This window comes from Bombus huntii, chromosome 6 (assembly GCF_024542735.1).
Source record: "Bombus huntii isolate Logan2020A chromosome 6, iyBomHunt1.1, whole genome shotgun sequence".
NCBI lineage: Eukaryota > Metazoa > Arthropoda > Insecta > Hymenoptera > Apidae > Bombus > Bombus huntii.
Window position 1 is genome coordinate 6,918,929 of NC_066243.1, and position 18,960 is coordinate 6,937,888.

The 18,960-nt window shown below is 39.2% G+C and overlaps 4 protein-coding genes across 6 annotated transcripts in view; 2 read left to right on the forward strand and 2 right to left on the reverse strand.

Moving 5' to 3' along the window:
- Positions 1 to 9,803, forward strand: LOC126866787 (uncharacterized). The gene is made up of 2 exons (XM_050620742.1): positions 1 to 1,609; positions 9,702 to 9,803. Exon 1 carries the CDS (start codon positions 1 to 3, stop codon positions 1,429 to 1,431), a length of 1,431 nt encoding a protein of 476 aa, XP_050476699.1. The 3' UTR covers positions 1,432 to 1,609; positions 9,702 to 9,803.
- Positions 7,642 to 18,960, reverse strand: part of LOC126866571 (glucose dehydrogenase [FAD, quinone]-like) — an 11,972-nt gene continuing 653 nt past the window's right edge. The window contains exons 1-4 of one of the 2 annotated variants that reach the window (XM_050620340.1): positions 12,247 to 12,313; positions 11,235 to 11,447; positions 10,597 to 10,767; positions 7,642 to 9,491 (exon numbers count right to left, since the gene is read on the reverse strand). In XM_050620340.1, the coding sequence (XP_050476297.1) occupies positions 8,011 to 9,491; positions 10,597 to 10,767; positions 11,235 to 11,418 (1,836 nt within the window). In that variant the 5' untranslated portion in view covers positions 11,419 to 11,447; positions 12,247 to 12,313 and the 3' untranslated portion in view covers positions 7,642 to 8,010. Of the gene's footprint in view, positions 9,492 to 10,596; positions 10,768 to 11,234; positions 11,448 to 12,246; positions 12,314 to 18,960 lie in introns of those variants that run through there. The other variant, XM_050620341.1, reaches the window with a different exon arrangement.
- The window catches only part of LOC126866789 (uncharacterized), a 162,580-nt gene continuing 153,187 nt past the window's right edge, over positions 9,568 to 18,960 (forward strand). Inside the window, exon 1 of the mRNA XM_050620744.1 lies at positions 9,568 to 9,700. The gene's annotated coding sequence lies outside the window, so the exon portion shown is untranslated. The remainder of the gene's footprint in view (positions 9,701 to 18,960) is intronic.
- The window catches only part of LOC126866570 (glucose dehydrogenase [FAD, quinone]-like), a 12,718-nt gene continuing 9,387 nt past the window's right edge, over positions 15,630 to 18,960 (reverse strand). The window contains exons 2-4 of one of the 2 annotated variants that reach the window (XM_050620337.1): positions 18,535 to 18,747; positions 17,897 to 18,067; positions 15,631 to 17,295 (exon numbers count right to left, since the gene is read on the reverse strand). In XM_050620337.1, coding sequence (XP_050476294.1) covers positions 15,803 to 17,295; positions 17,897 to 18,067; positions 18,535 to 18,718 — 1,848 coding nt within the window. In that variant the 5' untranslated portion in view covers positions 18,719 to 18,747 and the 3' untranslated portion in view covers positions 15,631 to 15,802. Of the gene's footprint in view, positions 17,296 to 17,896; positions 18,068 to 18,534; positions 18,748 to 18,960 lie in introns of both variants that reach the window. The other variant, XM_050620339.1, reaches the window with a different exon arrangement.

Below are 18,960 nucleotides of genomic sequence, written 5' to 3' on the forward strand. Positions count from 1 at the left end.
ATGAAGAAAAGATGCTTCATTTGCGGTAGTGAGGATCATCTAAGTGTTAAGTGTCCGGAGAGGGGAGAAGGTGTTAGGTGTTCCGAGTGCAGCGGATTTGGACATATTGCAGCGAGGTGTACGGCACGACCGAAAGAGACTTGCGTAGTGTCAAGATCCGAAAAGGGGAAGTATGTGAAGGAAGTGGCGATAGATGATTGTAGGTTTGTGGCACTAGTGGATACGGGTAGTGATCTCACGTTCATTCGATCAGACGAGTATGCGAGGTTAGGGTCACCACCGCTAGGTATATGCAAGCTTAAGTTCGACGGTGTTGGTTCCGCTGGCAATGAGACCTGGGGTGAATTCACCCAGGTAATGACGGTTGATGGGTGTAAACTGCCAATCACTTTGCACGTTGTTTCAAACAAAATATTGACGAAGCACGGCCTGTTGTTAGGCACTGATTTTCTGGATCAGGTAGAGTTACGGGTTAAACGGGGCGAAGTGACTTTCTTGCGGCTTGACGAACAGACTAACAAAGACGTGTCGGATGTGTTTAGAATTAACGTAGTAGAACAGACTGATGAAACAGACCTAACACACGTACAGGAACCGCATTATCGTGAAGCGATTCGAGATATCGTTAGGGGGTATAGGCCGGAGAAGAAGCGAGACGTCGGAATAACCGCAAAAGTAGTTTTGGAAAGCGACAAGCCGGTAGCGCGAAGACCGCGAAGACTGGCGCCGTCGGAAAGAAAGGAAGAAGATGATCTGATGGAAGTGTGGACAAACGAGGGTGTCATCAAATCGTCAGACTCGGAGTATGCGAGTCCGATAGGTGTAGTTAGAAAGAAAGATTTGTGTGTGCGTGTGGCTAGATGGGCCTTGTTACTAGGCGAGTTTAAGTATCAGGTGTGTCATCGGCCGGGGAAAAGTATGCAGCATGTAGATGCTCCGAGTAGGAACTCCCTGCCGAGCACTATGTATGTAACGGAGAGTGAAGACGGGCTGATTGCACGGTTGAGAAGGGCACAGAACAAGGACATTGAAGTCCGTAGGATATTGGACGCCGCATCGTGCAGTCAGGCCGATGGGCAGGTAGTAAGAAACAATATTTTGTATAAGGAGTGTAAGGACGATGTGCTAATAGTAGTATCGAAGGCGATGCGGGCTCAAGTAGTCAGGCAAGCGCACGAGCGTGGGCATTTTGAGGTTACCAAAACAGAAGTTATGGTTAAGAAGGACTTCGGGTTCAAGGGGTTACGCGAAAAGGTCGAACACGTGGTATCCAACTGCCTTGACTGTAGCCTAACCGAACGAAACATAGGTAAGCTAGAAGGGAACCTGCGAAATTACAAGAAAAGAAGAAAGCGTGCGAAGCAGTACCGAAGGAAGGACCCGCACACACCTCGATTTTATGAAACCTTGGGTCCTAAACGCCGAAAGTGACGCATCTGATGACAGCGAGATAGAAGGCAACATCTGAGGGCAGATGTTATTGCAGGATGGCCGAATGTAGTATCGTGGACGAAAGGCCTAAGAAATATCGGGCGAACTATGAACAATGTCGCGAGAGCCGAGGCGCCGTCGGGCCCATCAATGTGTCATCGGTCTTTTCAAGTGCATAGTTTCGTGGAAAAGACCTACGTGACCCTGGCCACGAGCGTCTGCAGAACACGTGTGCAGTGGGCCTAGGAAAAAGACAACAGAATGCGGCAACGACCAGAGTGTGAGTCGAGAAACAGAGTGTGAGTCGAGGAGCCGAGTGCGAGTTGAGCGGAGACAGAGTTTGCGAGTGGCGTTGCCGAGAGAGTGTTGATTGCGTTTTGGTAAAAGTCGAGTTGCTATCTAGTTATTTAGTTGCGCTGTTTTCTGTACGTTTGGCGTGAATAGTTCAGGTTGAACAACAATCGTCTTTTTCTGTCTGATTAACATCTCTATTGTCCACTCCTTGTAAATACATTATATCACGATATTACACTTATATATTCATTATTCGTATACTCGTGAGCTCATTCCGTAAAACAGGTGACTACACCAGCTGCATTAGTAAGGAAAGTCGTATTATGTATAACTATAGAAATTGCAGAATGAGCAGAAAATTCACAGTCCTTTGCCAGATTTTGTAGAATAAGTAGTTTATATTTCTTTCTGTGTCCATCTAAGACAAGGGAATACACGGACGCTACCACAGCGTCTGTACACCACGAAGACAAGATTTTCTTCTTATGTTCATGTAGACGCTCAAGGCGCCTAATGCCTGGGTAGGAATTTTTTTCCTGATTATAGTAAAGGATGTTGTATGTTAGACAGGGACTCAATGTTGAATCCTGAAATCTCCTAATGTTACCCAAGGATTCAGAAGCAGAGGGCATCTACAGACACAAAAGATGACAATTAACATGTGACTGGACGTCCGGAGGTTAGAACTGTATGGAAACAAAATAGGTAAATGTTGGTTTTGAATGTTATTCGAAAGGGAGAAAGAGAGAAATTATTAAGAAAATATTCCAGTCAGACTGGGTTGCAAGCTCCAAAGAACGCTTAGCAGTAAAATTAGCCTCAGATTGCCGGATTCGTCACCGAAGTTGATTGCTTCTCGGGAGAAATACCAACACAGCTAAATGAAGGTACTCACTTGGAATTGCTCCATCACTAAATTCATCCATCAATCACATTGATAACGCCGAGAAGGAGGCGGAAGAAATATAATTATAGGATCAAACGAAGCTACCATAAGTGAAGTTCAATCGCCATTATATGAGGATGTCTCGTTCGAAGAGTTGAGACAAAGACTGGAAAAAATGCAGGAATATAAATGTGATACGTCAAATTCCCCTACCTCTCATATTCTTCTAACTATTTTAACGGATTTCTCTGAGAATATGAATTTCTCAGGAATCTCGTCAAATTTTGGCGTCGTGTTAATGCGTTGCCAAGACGACCTGTTCATTTGTTATAGCTAAAATTCGTCTAGGTCTTATTCAAAATGCTAATATCTGATGTAAAACTGTGTTAGGAATTTGACATCAAAACGCGGCAAGGCATCGTGCTACTATAAAGAAATATAAACTATCTAATTAGGTTAAATTCAGAATGAATGTCAAGCATGAGTTTGCACTGTCATAGCACTGCGATAGGTGTCTACAAAAAGGATAGGGCTGGCGTGTTCAGTTTTTTCAAACAGTTTCTTTCTCTCTCACATATGCTGACATGTGCCCTCTTACGCCTGCGCACGCTATACCTTTTTGAGCGATTGTCCTGGGGAAAATATCTTAAAAACTTTCTGCAACATGAGGAAACGTTGAAGCGAGGCCGGGTATGCGATAGAGCACTTCGTTTTGTTTACTCTAAACAAGCGAACGGAAAGAGTATAACATTACTAATGTAAAAAGGCAAATTTGTATAATTACAACCAAACTTCACTTATGTTAACTTTGTTTGATCGTCTAATTTTATCAAACATGAAAATGTTGTGACAGCTGCTCTGCTATTCGTAATACGCCATGAAAATTTATTTTACATTCAAAAGTAACAATCCCATAAAATTAATTTACAAAGACAGCTATTGATTTGAATTCCGTTCCTACAACTATACTTCTTTTATCACATCCGATCCTCTCTTAGCGGCTATGTGAGTCGGCGCATTGGCATTGGCATTGACTATGTAGGGCATAATCGAACAGCCCATAACTCGAAATCAAGTAATTCCGTAAACTCGAAGCCAAGGACCTACCACGGCTTCTGAGTCCCACTTAGGCCCCATGTTGCTAGTTTACACGGACTGAAATATAGTCGAGAGATAAAGTTTGATCATGTCCCTCCAGTATAGATCGGTATACATCAGAATGTGCTTGGAGCAAGAAAATGGTTTCGAATTCATTTTGCTCCCGTAACGTTTGCATGAAGCAGTTTTACTCATCTCGAGCACAAACTTAACTCCTTCGATCAATGTCGCCATATCTTCTGGCTCCTTGAAATCATTCGGATAAATCAATAGATAATCGAAAGGATTTTTACTTCAAAACTTGATAACATTTCTGCTTTTCAGTCTTAAAAGCGTATGATTCGCGTTCCACAGGACTTTGTCGTGTAGCTCTCCATATACGGCGTCGTAGAATTCTCTGGTCAATCCACGAATCTCTCTAATGTTGTCCAAGATCTGCTTCGATGAATAATAGTACAGTTGTATGTCTGGGAAATCGTCGAAGGCATTCGCGTATTTTTTATTGATAAAAGCTATTCCTTAGATATTTCCTACGTTGGTCCAAGGACCCTCTCCGAATATGACGTATTCTATTACGTTGCTAATATTATACAACCTACTCTTTACGAGTGCAATTTCTTCATGCAGCAAGAACGTAACCCCTTCTCCGCACTTATATGGTCCTGACGATTATGGCCCACTCTTAAATCCTGAATCACTGGTATACAGTGTTCGGAGAAGTGTTCTCTAGGTCCTATTCCCAATATCATCCGCAACTGTGAACTACCGATAAGTCCCGCGGAAACGATCACTTTGTTGGCACGAACGCGCTATGTATCTCTGTCTCTAACGAATTTCAGTTCATTAGATTCCACCCTGTATTTCCAATCGATTTCAGACTACACACTGTCCGGTAAAAAAATGTCATATGTAGCACTTCCATCGCCATCTGCTTCCAGGAGGAGTACGTCCCAATCTTCTATTTTGAACAAGCAATTCGCCATAAAGGCTCCTGTAATCGTGCAAATTGACGATACATTTTAAATAGAACGTAGTTGAGACGACTGAAAATAATTAAAAGTTATAAGTATTTTTAAGGCAAGAGTATGTAGTTTTGTTTCGAAATATCGAGAAAGGGAGACAGTTAGTCGAGATTACGAAATGAAATTCTCGATGAATTCTAAATATGATTACAAAACAAACCTAAAATACATATTGAAGAAAACAAAGAAATAAAAATATGAAGAAAACAAGATGTTAAAATATAGTCGTTAACATATAGAAACGACGCACAACGTCACTAATATGCTATACATAAGATAGAGCCGTTATATGAAATTTGCATTGGTAAAATATTGAGACGTGTAAGTTGAAAAATTCTCGTATCAATTGATCAAAAAATGGAATTTTCTAACGACGTAATGAAAAAAGAATAACCCACCATGACTAATAGGTTGTAAACTGGTGACAGTAATTTGGAAGGAACACTCGTCGAAGAGTAGGGCACAATAGAATACGTGATACATACATGATGATGATGATAGAAAACGATACGCATAAAAACATCAAAAGCACCGGTACAGTTGGTTCTGTTTTCATCCCTCCGAAATGCTTCGATATCCACTTTGTACTTCTCCTATTTTCTTTGTCAGTCTGTAATATTATGTTATGATACATTCACAATAATCTTATTCGCAAGATAAGACGAAGTAATAGAGAATTATTAATGAACACATTTGGGTGATGCTGACATGTCATTAAATTAATGTGCATACTTACAAAAAATATTTTGAGATCTCTTGGTCGCTTTTGACGATTCATTACACATAAGCGTCACGGTTTTATTCAGTTTATTATTTTTTCGAAATTATTTCTACCTTAAATTTGTCCTTGATAAAAGGTTGTAACTACAAGAAAATTTATTTCAAAGATAAAAATATATATATCTTGTAATATCTACAAAACGTTAAACGTAACATTGAGCAACGATATAGTGGAACGCAAAGCGACGAGTGCTATTTTGCTGATAATCACGCGAACGAGGTATTTTGAGAAATTATTTTGCAACATCGTAAATTACGCATATTCAGTGTAAAAAAGCATTCCTACATCCTTTAAAAGGTGATAATAGTTTTCCTGAAATTTCATGAAAGGACCTCATATCTTTTGAGAAATTGGAATAAAATTAGTGTTGAAAAAATGACAGTTGGAAATTCGTAATTCTCTACCTCCGAATAACTGAAATGAAAATTTGATAACAGCTAGAAAAATGGAGTGAAAGTACAACGATAACGGCTCCGTGATTTTATTTACTTTTCGAATTTTTGCTAAATAAATGTAAATAAAATAAGTAGAATACAGAGGAACCTTGGCTTTCGGCTCCGATAGTGACTGTGAATTTCTTTTATTTATCTCACCTGAAGTTCGAATTGCGTTTAGATATGGTATATTGTAAATGTATGTACGCGGAAATATATCTTTTATTGTTTAGTGTACATTTTTATTTATTTTTACACGTATATGTGCACGAGATATATGGTGTTATGTACCTCTAACACATATTTCTATTCTTTCTAGTTAAACTAGAAATGCTTATAGTAAATATAGTATTTTTCACTTTTTCAAACTGTACTTAACTATACTGTATATCCAATCTCTATAATGATTATACAATTGTAGTAACGTATGGATCTTAGAGTAAGGACAAGTAATGATGTTTTATTTAGAGTTTAGTGTAGTTTAATAAGCGATACTCAATAACAAAAGGACCGATTACAATATCGTCGTACGTCTTATTATCATACTATCCCGTTTCTCCACTCGCACTTTCTGACTTCTCGATTCACACTCTGTGACCTCTCAACTCACACTGCGCTTCTCAACTCGCATTCTGGCTGATGTAGCATCTCTTTTGTCTTTTGCTAGGCTCACCGCACACGTGTTCCGCAGACGCTTGTAGTCAGGGTCACGTAGGTCTTTTCTACTAAACTATGAACTTGAAAAGACCCAGGACACATTGATAGACCCGACAGCGCCTTGGCTCTCGCGACATTTCTTTTTTTTTTTTATTTATTTATTTACATTTCACAATTTGTCCAGTAGGACATTTGGTAAAGTATTATAGCTTAGTGGTATAATAATATAACATGTGGATGGCTACCCCCAGTGGGATACCATCTTCGAATTTGATTGATTTATTTCTTTAGTGTGGTGAGTGTTTGTTTGTTAGGTCATGTCCTTTGTGAGATCTGTTGGGTGTTTCTTCTCACGCGGTGGGTCCATGGTTAACTCGATGTTTCTTAGGCCCTTTTCCCTGATACTACACAATTGTATTCCTTAATTATGCAGAATTTCTCGTAGCATCCAGAAACCGGTGCGGCTGTAGATTCTGTACAAGAAAGGACGTTCTTGCAAACACGTATCCTATTTTTCCTCGCTTTCGAGTTACAGTGAATTTGTACATTAACAAACTCTCTCTGTATAGCTTCTTAAGAAGTGTTCATAATGACCTCCTTGCATTTGAATACAAGAATGGCTTTAGCATTGTCCGTCTTACTCTCTCTATTTGTCCAGGTATTGTTCATGAGATACCGAACTACTTCTATTATCCGATAAATTATTTCATGCGCAAAAACCAGTGCTGATTATCCACTGCTGGTTTTTGCAAATATTTCGAAAACTATATTCGCAACTATAGTTTTTTTCCTTAGGAACTATAGTTTCCGACCAACAGATACATGTATAAGAAAAGTTACTTAAAATGTTAATTTCTCGAATGTCACTAGTCGGCAGCCAACAGTTGCATCTGTATCACTCTCGTTTTGCTTACGTTTATCGCTTCGACGCGTTGAACATATTATAGTATTTTATTGTACTACATTTCCTCTTGAAGGTGCAATTATATCAAACTCAACGTTCGCACGATACATGACGAAATCAAAGACAAATTATTGTAATAACTATTTTATTGCATAACACATAGTTTATACTATTATACATGTACGAAACATTTTTCTTATCCTAACAAAGTACGTGCGATCATACTACATTAAACATTATGATATCTAGAGGACGGATGCAGTATTACGATATATATTCGAAAGAATGTTTCTTCATATAATTATAATCGAACTTCACTTAAGTTAATTTCGTTTGATCGTCTAATTTTATAAAACAAGGCTATATTTTAAACCGTGCTCCGCCATACGCGATACATAATGAAAATTTGTTTTCAATTCACAACCGTATGTTTTTATTACGTAATGGTATACTACTAACAGTCGCTTAAAATGAATTTACAAAAGTAGCAATCAATCCGAACCCTATTTCTTCAACCAATCCTCTTTTATCATGTCGGCACCCTTCTCACCAATCATAATAGTCGGCGCATTGGTATTACCACTCACTTGGTTTGGCATAATCGAAGCGTCTATGACTCGAAGTCCAGCAACTCCATAAACCCGAAGCCGAGAATCTACCACGGCTTTCGCGTCCGACTTAGGCCCCATTTTGCAAGTACCCACGGGGTGATATATAGTCACGGGAACAAATCTGGCCATACACTCCCAGAAAGGATCGCTATACATGGGAATATGCTTGCAGCCAGGAAATGGTGTCGGATTCATTTCGCTCCCGTAACGTTTGAACGAAGCCGTCTTACTCAATTCAAACACAAACTTAGCTCCTTCGACCAATGTCGCCATGTCTTCTGGCTCCTTGAAATAATTCGGATAAATCAATGGATGATCGAACGGATTGTTGCTGCGAAGCTTGATAACACCTCTGCTTTTTGGTCTTAAAAGCGCGGGAAACGCGCTCCACGAGCCCCTACCGCCAAGCTTTCCATATACGGTGTCGTAGAATTCTCTGGTCAGTCCACGATATTCCATAAAAATTTCGCTATTTTGTCCCGATGGTACAAAATGCAGTTGTATATCTGGGAAGTCATCGGAGGCATTCGCGTATTTGGTATTGATAAAACATGTTCCCTCCACTGTTGCTAAGGTAGTCAAAGGACCGTCTCCGTATATGGCGTATTCTAGGATATAGCTGATATTAGTTATCTTGGTCTCTATGGCTGAAATTTCTTCATTCACCAGGAACATAAGGCCTCCCACGCTTATATGATCTTGAAGATTATGGCCTACTCTTAAATCTTGAATCACTGCTATACCGTGATCTGATAAGTGTTCTCTAGGTCCTATTCCTGACAGCATCAACAACTGGGGGCTATTAATAGCTCCACCGGAAACGATCACTTCTTTGTTGGCATGTACGCGCAACGTTTCCCCGTCTCTAACGAACTCTACGCCGTAAGCCCTTTTCGTTGACGGATCTATTAAAATTTTGGTAACATACGCTTTCATGGCGACGTGTAAATTTTTCCGCATCCTGGCTGGCCGCAAGAAGGCTTTCGCCGTGGAACAGCGGCTACCATCTCTGATGGTGCCTTGAGGAATCATAAAGCCAGTATGCCGTTCTCCGTTAATATCTCGATTCTCGTATCCCATTTCTTGGCCGGCTTGAATGAACGCAGCGGCCAGAGGAGTGTGCCATCGTGGTTCTTCTACGGTTAAGTACCCGCCGGTTGAATGATACGGTGTTTTGGCGTAGCTATGATTTCGATTGTCTTCAGATTTTAGGAAATAAGGCAGCACATCCTGATACGACCATCCTGGATTGCCTTGCTGTTCCCAGATGTCGTAGTCTTTTTTGGCACCACGGACGTAAAGCATGGAGTTTATTCCGCTGCTACCTCCAAGTAATTTGCCACGTGGCCAGCGGCAACGACCATTCTCCATCGCTGTGGGTATAATTTATGTTAAAGTACGTCGAAAGCGTTGCGAATAATTCATTAACGAATATTGTTGTCGTTTGGTTATTAATTCACGATTATATATGTAGTATCGTGGACGAAAGGCCTAAGAAATATCGGGCGAATTATGAACAATGTCGCGAGAGCCGAGGCGCCGTCGGGCCCATCAATGTGTCATCGGTCTTTTCAAGTGCATAGTTTCGTGGAAAAGACCTACGTGACCCTGGCCACGAGCGTCTGCAGAACACGTGTGCGGTGGGCCTAGGAAAAAGACAACAGAATGCGGCAACGACCAGAGCGTTAGTCGAGAAACAGAGTGTGAGTCGAGGAACCGAGTGCGGGTTGAGCGGAGACAGAGGTTGCGAGTGGCGTTGCCGAGAGAGTGTTGATTGCGTTTTGGTAAAAGTCGAGTTGCTATCTAGTTATTTAGTTGCGCTGTTTTCTGTACGTTTGGCGTGAATAGTTCAGGTTGAACAACAATCGTCTTTTTCTGTCTGATTAACATCTCTATTGTCCACTCTTTGTAAACACATTATATCACGATATTACATATATCTTTTGGTTCGGCGATAGATTCATTCTTCGATTTAGATTTGAATTAGGTGTGCCTAAATCTACCTATTGGTACTATATACAAATCAATAAAATTCAAGTGGTATTACTTGAAATTAATACGTCCGCACATTTATATGTTTTGTATTTGTATACAAACACATTTATATATTTTAATACAAAGCAATATTAATTATGGCTATAATACCTGTATCTTTTTAGTAATTACAAAATAAAAAATTTTAGATCTGTCATTTTATCGCATTTGGAAAGTTCAGCGACAACATACGTTAGAACTGTATTGGGATTATTTGCGAATGTTTTAGAAAGATTCGCTTCTTTACACGCTTCGTTTGTTCTTACTGCCATAAATTGTATTTTATAATCCTTTTCAAGAGTGATATAATTTTATCTACTTCCCCTTCTTTCCACCGTAAAAAATAGAGCGTTAGACATGGATGATTAGCGGATGCAGTTTTGCTTTTGTAATTATCTATTTGCTGTTATTATTTATAAGTCGATATAATTCCATACTTTTTACCTCGACAGTAATTTTTGTTGGGTTCCGTAGTGTATTCCCAATCGATTTTGGTGAATTGCAGATTGTTGGCAAGAGAAGGAATATCATAGATAGCACTTCCATCGCCACCTGCTTCGAGGAGGAGTACGTTCCAATCTTCTATTTCGGACAAGCGACTTGACACCACGGCTCCTGTCATCGTGCAAAGTTACACTGCATTTTAAATAAAATATATCCAAGAAATCTTAATCCAATTTAACGTCACAACTATCTTTGACTCGAAAGTCCGTAGTCTAATTTCAAAACATCGAGAGAGATAATTTGTTGAAATTAAGAAACGAAATTCGCGATAACGCAAAGATACGTTTACGAAGTAAACGGAAAATATATTTAGATGAAGGAAATTAGAACTTAAAATTTCGGTGTTAGTATGAGGAAATAACGTACAATATTGCTAATACATCTAGTGGATTGACAGAGTTGCGAAGGGAAATTTGACAAAAAAATTGCGATTTCTGAATTGTTAAATTTTTGCGTCAATTCCTCGTGTTAGGAGCAGTAACGCGAACATCTTCGAACGCAAACACACCGATGCACTTATCTTTGACACACTTTTATCAGATTTAGGAACTTCGCGTGGATAATATGAAAAACCATACCTGCAGAACCACCGCCCACGACTATGAAATCGTAAGATGGCAATAGCGATTTGGAAGGAACATTCGTCGAAGAGTAAGGAACATTCGAATATATGACGTATAGCAACACGCTTATGAGCATCGATATCGTCGATGCGATCGGTTGTGATCTCATCCCCCCGAAAATGATGCGATTGACATCCATTTTACACTCCTCCGAATTCCTTTATCAATCTGTAACATCAATGTTCGATACCTTAACACACATCTTATTCGCGATATAAGACGAAGTGGCAGAGAATTATTACTGAATGCATATTACCATTATTTGTTCTTTCGGGCCCTAAGGGGCTTGGGTTCTTTCATTCTTAAAGTTACTTTTCTCGAATAGGATCTGGCGAAACTAATAATTATTTTTTTAATGAGTGTATCGCAACGATTTTAATTGCCAGTGAAACGTGTTGATGAGGTTAACATTCTGAAGAACCTTTTTCATATACCTGCAACCGCTGCGATGCTGCACAGCCTTTTATTTGACTATATTCGCAAAATACTTCATTTAAATCTATATGTGATGATGCCTGATCATTGAAGTAGGCTTAAATGTAGCAAGTTATACTTAACTCGCTGATGAGAAAGGCAACTATTTTCGATGTCGTGCACGTAAAATAGAAAAAGCGGCGGTTTGTAGATTGTGCTAGACTAAAGAAGGTATCATGAAATAATCTTTGATGGATAGATCGCTACATCGACTGTTGTACTTTACTTGATTTTCAATGCGGTGGTTATAATTATGAGAGAAATTTTTTGAGGTTTACCCATCTCTGAATAATCACATTTTTTTGTGGGTGCAGATGATAAGAGAATTAGAAGTTATTGGAAAGTGCGGTATCACTGACATACATGGTCGATCAATGAAGAAGACGACAATAAACTTACAGCATAGATGTAGATATTATTTCTTAAAAAGTAGATCAGAGGTAATGAGATGGCGAAATATTAGCGAAAATACAGAAATTTGTGCAATACATACGTAAATTAAACACGAAATCTAAAAGAAACTTCCGATGGGACGTGACCCAAGACGACGAATGCTTCTGGCGAGCGATCGCTTATGTACTGAATTCTGAGCAATTATTGCGCGACATGAAAAACAGCATAATTATGTAGTAGAAGCATGAGAAACTTTTCCAAGGTTTGAATACTTAAAACAACTTTGTAAACATATATCTTTAGACATACGATTATTTCGTTGTAGCGACAGACCACTTTTCAAAAGATCATTTAGCAAACTGCGACTAATCGTTCACATTATTGAAACTGAAGTAGACTTATGGGTTGGTGGGAAGAGTGCACCCTATTTGAAGCAATATCAATGACTATAATATACTTTTAACAGTGCAGATGGGAATAAAAGTAATAAACGTGCGGGTTCGATTTGTGACCAATCTATTTTACCGTTGCACCTGAATATGGAATAGATGACTGTGTTTGGACATAGTTCAGCATAAGTCATTCTGCATATGACATTCAGGAGAGAGATAGCGATTTTCGATAACACAAAGATAAAAATGAATGTGAATTAGGTGTGGAATGGTCTAGCGTAGTATGTGGCCGGCATGGACAACCTGAAATAAGTTTCAATGAACCTTTTGATATACGAAACATTGCACTATATCTTATCTTTCTATTTGCACACGTATTCTAATGACAAATATACATGGTGTGTTTTTAAGTTGAATACCGAAGTATGTTTCGTAAATGTGAATAATAATAAATCGTAGTAATTGAATTGAGAATATACTGATAAAATCGCACGAAATAGGAATTTATAATTGCTACTCTAGTGTTACCGGCCATCTCACAAAGACAAGATATGAATATAACCCAACCAGTAACCCATGGATTTGTCTTGATGAATGATACTATTCATCATTAATGTAATTATGCGAAAAAAGAATGAATAATATCATTGAGTCAAAGTTAGGTTGGTCCATACAAAAATGTAGCCGTTTGCATGTTCAATTGAGAGGTAATGAAAACCTAATGTAATTGATATTGTTTGTATAATATAATAACACATTTCAGGATCGTCGAAATCGGTGATGTGTGTCCTTCCTTACATAAATTGAATTATAATAGACATTTGTAACAGTGTCGCACATGTAGTTGTGTGCAGATTTTACTATAGGTTACCCAAATCTGGTTCACATTGGAATGTGCTATAAACAGAAGATAAGAGCTTGGTTTCGGTGACTCACCATACCCGTCCGCTACCAGGGATACGGTAACGAATGCTATCGCATACGCTGATACGGAGGCATAATTGTAGACAAAGTTTACTGCAGTGGTATTGATAGCTTTTAGAAAATAATTCAGAAACTATGATCGACTAAAGCTTACATGTACAGAAAAAAGTTGTTCAGGATCATGCTCCCAGCAACAAATTCAATAGTCATTGATATCCGAGGGGACGTAACGTTTCTCCAGCTTCGCCATCAATGCTCGTCACAAGACAATACTCTACGAGACAATATATCGCAAGACAATTTCTGGCAAGACTCATCACATTCCTTTCTGTATGTTGACGGTAATATGGCCGTCACTCTTCTAGCTCCAGTCTCCAGCTCAGTACTCGATCAAAATATTCTTTTTCGAAAACCAACACCTGTTTTGACAATTGAGTAGATAAGTTGGCAGAATGTTACAAATAAGGTTAATAAATATAACTCACATCGGCAGTTAGACGATTTAAATATCCGGTACCTTGTGAACAATCTCCATCGAATCGTTTTCGTATTCCGAGGTTTCGTTAGCATCATAACCCTAATCCATCAGCTAGACCCTTGTGCGCATACAGTGGACGACAACCGACGTAAATACTAATATTGCTTATCACTGGAAATCTAATTCTGAAGCTTTACAAACCGATGTGTTTAGTTTCAAGTGGGCAAATATAAAATTTTATTCATTTCCTCTCCTTAGTAGTAGGTAGTAGGGAATCTTTCGGCATCAAACAATATCATAACGAATATAAATTAATAACGCTTGTGTTACACATAGATGTTTGGAAATAAAGAGCTCAGATATGGCCAACTTTTCAGGCTCTGACCATTTCCAACTTTTGTTAATCTTATCAAAGACTTATTGAGTATTTCGAGGCGCAAATAGTACCAGATATCAAATACACGTGTAACTAAAACCATAATTTAAGAACAATAGTTCATGTTTGCCTTCTGTGATAACCAAGTATTTACTTCGTGGTCATAACATAAATGTAAGAAGCAAGGTTAGCCAATTAGTTATATATTTCTTATTCGTATACACGTGAGCTTATGCCGTAAAACAGGCGACTACACTAGTTGCATTAGTAAGGAAAGTCGTTTTATGTATAATTATAGAAACTGCAGAATAAGCAGAAAATTCACAGTCCTTTGCCAGATTTTATAGAATAAGTAGTTTATATTTCTTTCTCTGTCTATCTAAGACAAGGGAATACACGGATACTACCACAGCGTCTGTACATCACGAAGACAAGACTTTCTTCTTATGTTCCTGTAGACGCTCAGGGCGCCTAGTGCATGTATAGCAACTTTTTTCCTGGTTATAGTAAAGGATGTTGTATGTAAGACAGGGGCCCAATGTTGAATTCTGAAATCTGCTAATGTTATCCAAGGATTCAAAGGCAGAGGACATCTACAGATATAAAAGACGACAATTAACGTGTGACTGGACGTCTAGAGGTTAGACCTGTGTCGAAACAAAATAGGTAAAGGTTAGTTTTGAATGTGTTTCGAAAGGAAGAAAGAGAGACCTTACTAAGAAAATACTCCAGTCAGACCGGGTTGCAAGCTCCAAGGAACGCAAAGCAGTAAAATTGGCCTCAGATTGTGGGATTCTTCACCAAACTGATCGTTAATTGCATCTCGGAAGAAATATCATCACAGCAAAATGAAGGGTATTCATTTAGAGCTGCTACATTTCTGAACATCCACATTGGTAACGTCGAGAACGAGGCAGATGAAATATAATTATAGGATGAAACGAAGTTAACATAAGTGAAGTTCGATCGTAATTATAAGAAGTTGCCTTTTTACATTACTAATTTTATACTCTTTCCGTTCGCTCGATTAGGGTAAACAAGACGAAGGGTTTTATCGCCAGCGCGGCCCCACATTAACGTCCTCTAATGTTGCAGAAAGTATTTATGGCATCTTGCCGAGTATAGTCGCTCACAAAACATAGCGCGCGCAGGTGTAAGATAGTCCATGTTAGTATATGTGGGAGAGAAAGAAACTATCTGAAATAACTGAACGCGATAGCCTCAACGATATTGTGACATGAGCTCTGTTGTTCGTAATAGGCCATGAAGATTTATTTTCAATTCAAAACCGCATGTTTATATTACGAATACTACTAGCAGTCCCTTAAAATTGTTTATTTTTATTATTTAATTTGTACTTTACAGTTTGTGCAGCTAGATATTTGGTAAATTTGTCTGACTTAATTGCTAAATGACATGTGGAAGCCTACCCCCCGCGGTATACCATCTTCGACTGTCGCTTAAAATTAATCTACAAAAGTTGCCATCAATCTGAACCCTGTTTCCTCAACCAATCCTCCTTTACCATGTCAGCACCCTTCTCACCAATCATAATAGTTGGCGCATTGGTATTACCACTCACTTGGTTTGGCATTATTGAGGCGTCTATGACTCGAAGTCCAGCAACTCCATGAACCCGAAGCCGCGAATCTACGACGGCGTTCGCGTCCGACTTAGGCCCCATTTTGCAAGTACCCACGGGGTGATATATAGTCACGGGAAGAAATCTGGCCATGCACTCCCAGAAAGAATCGCTATACATGGGAATATGCTTGCAGCCAGGAAATGGTGTCGGATTCATTTCGCTCCCGTAACGTTTGAACGAAGCCGTCTTACTCAATTCAAACACAAACTTAGCTCCTTCGACCAATGTCGCCATGTCTTCTGGCTCCTTGAAATAATTCGGATAAATCAATGGATGATCGAACGGATTGTTGCTGCGAAGCTTGATAACACCTCTGCTTTTTGGTCTTAAAAGCGCGGGAAACGCGCTCCACGAGCCCCTACCGCCAAGCTTACCATATACAGCGTCGTAGAATTCTCTGGTCAGTCCACGATCTTCCCTAAAAATTTCGGTATTTGGTCCCGATGACATAAAATGCAGTTGTATGTCTGGGAAGTCATCGGAGGCATTCGCGTATTTGGTATTGATAAAACATGTTCCCTCCACTGTTGCTAAGGTAGACAAAGGACTATCACCGGACATGGCGTATTCTAGGATATAGCTGATATTAGTCATCTTGCTCTCTATGGACGAAATTTCCTCATTCACCAAGAACATAAGGCCTCCCAATCCTACATGATCTTGAAGATTATGACCCACTCTTAAATCCTGAATCACTGGTATACGGTGTTCCGATAAGTGTTCTTTTGGTCCTATTCCCGATAACATCAACAACTGGGGGCTATTGATAGTTCCTCCGGAAACGATCACCTCCTTGTTGGCACGTACGCGTAACGTCTGTCCGTTTCTAACGAACTCTACGCCGTAAGCCTTCTTCGACGACGAACCTATTAAAATTTTGGTAACATACGCTTCCATGGCGACGTGTAAATTTTTCCGCATCCTGGCTGGCCGCAAGAAGGCTTTCGCCGTGGAGCAGCGGCTACCATCTCTGATGGTGCCTTGAGGAATCATAAAGCCAGTTTGCCGTTCTCCATTAATATCCCTACTCTCGTAACCCATTTCTTGGCCGGCTTGAATGAACGCAGCGGCCAGGGGAGTGCGCCATTGTGGTTCTTCTACGGTTAAGTACCCGCCGGTCGAATGATACGGTGTTTTGGCGTAGCTGTGATTTCGATTGTCTTCGGATTTGAGAAAATAAGGCAGCACATCCTGATACGACCATCCTGGATTGCCTTGCTGTTCCCAGATGTCGTAGTCTTTTTTGGCACCACGGACGTAAAGCATGGAGTTTATTCCGCTGCTACCTCCAAGCAACTTGCCACGTGGCCAGCGGCAACGACCATTCTCCATCGCTGTGGGTATAATTTACGTTAAAGTACGTCGAAAGCGTTGCGAATAATTCATTAACAAATATTGTTGTTCTTCGGTTATTAATTCACTTTTCATATACATTTGGGCTTGGCGATAGATTCATTCTTCTATTTAAATTTGATATTAGGTATGCCTAAATCTACCTATTGGACCTATATACATATCAATAAATTTCAAGTCTTGTTACTTCAAATAAATAAATCTGCACATTTATATATTTTAATACAAAGCAATATTAATTTTGGCAACAATACTTATATGTTTTTAATAGTTGTAAAATAAAAAATTTCAGATTTCTCATTTTTCGCCCCTGGTGAGTTCAGCGGCAATATACGTTAGAACTGAATTGTGACCAATTGAGAATGTTTTAGAAAGATTTGCTTATTTACACGCTTCGTTTGCTCTTATTGCCATAAATTACATTTTATAATCCTTTCCAAGCGTGATATAATTTTATCTACTTCCCCCTCTTTAAACCGTAAAAAATAGAGCATTAGACGTGGGTGATTAGGAGATGCATTATTGTCTTTGTAATTATGTATTTACCCATCTTCTAAGTCGATATAATTCGACACTATTTACCTCGACAGTAACTATTATTGGGTTCCGTCGTATACTCCCAATCGATTTTGGTGAGCTGCAGATTGTCGGCAAGAGAAGGAATATCATACACAGCATTTCCATCGCCACCTGCTTCGAGGAGGAGTACGTTCCATTCTTCCATTTCGGACAAGCGACTTGCTACCACGGCACCTGTCATCGTGTAAAGTTACAGAGTATTTTAAAGAAAACATATCTAACAAATCTTAATTCAGTTTAACGTCACAAATATCTGTGAATCGAAAGTGCGTAGCCTAATTTCAAAACATCGAGAGAGATAATTTGTCGAAATTGCGAATCGAAATTCGCGATAACGCAAAAGTACGTTTACAAAGTAAACAGAAAATATATTTAGACGAAGAAAATTAGATGTTAAAATTTCGGAGTTAGTATGTAGAAATAACGTACAACATTGCTAATATATCTAGTGGATTGACAGAGTTGCGAAGGGAAATTTGACAAAAAAATTGCGATTTCTGAATTGTTAAACTTTTGCGTCAATTCCTCGTGTTAGGAGCGGTAACGCGAACATCTTCGAACGCAAACACACCGATGCACTTATCTTTGACACACTTTTATCAGATTTAGGAACTTCGCGTGGATAATATGAAAAACCATACCTGCAGAACCACCGCCCACGACTATGAAATCGTAAGATGGCAATAGCGATTTGGAAGGAACATTCGTCGAAGAGTAAGGAACATTCGAATATATGACGTATAGCAACACGCTTATGAGCATCGATATCGTCGATGCGATCGGTTGTGATCTCATCCCCCCGAAAATGATGCGATTGACATCCATTTTACACTCCTCCGAATTCCTTTATCAATCTGTAACATCAATGTTCGATACCTTAACACACATCTTATTCGCGATATAAGACGAAGTGGCAGAGAATTATTACTGAATGCATATTACCATTATTTGTTCTTTCGGGCCCTAAGGGGCTTGGGTTCTTTCATTCTTAAAGTTACTTTTCTCGAATAGGATCTGGCGAAACTAATAATTATTTTTTTAATGAGTGTATCGCAACGATTTTAATT

Bases quoted from the DNA above. Each gene is read 5' to 3' on its own strand.
- LOC126866787 (XM_050620742.1), top strand. From the start codon at position 1: ATGAAGAAAAGATGCTTCATTTGCGGTAGTGAGGATCATCTAAGTGTT.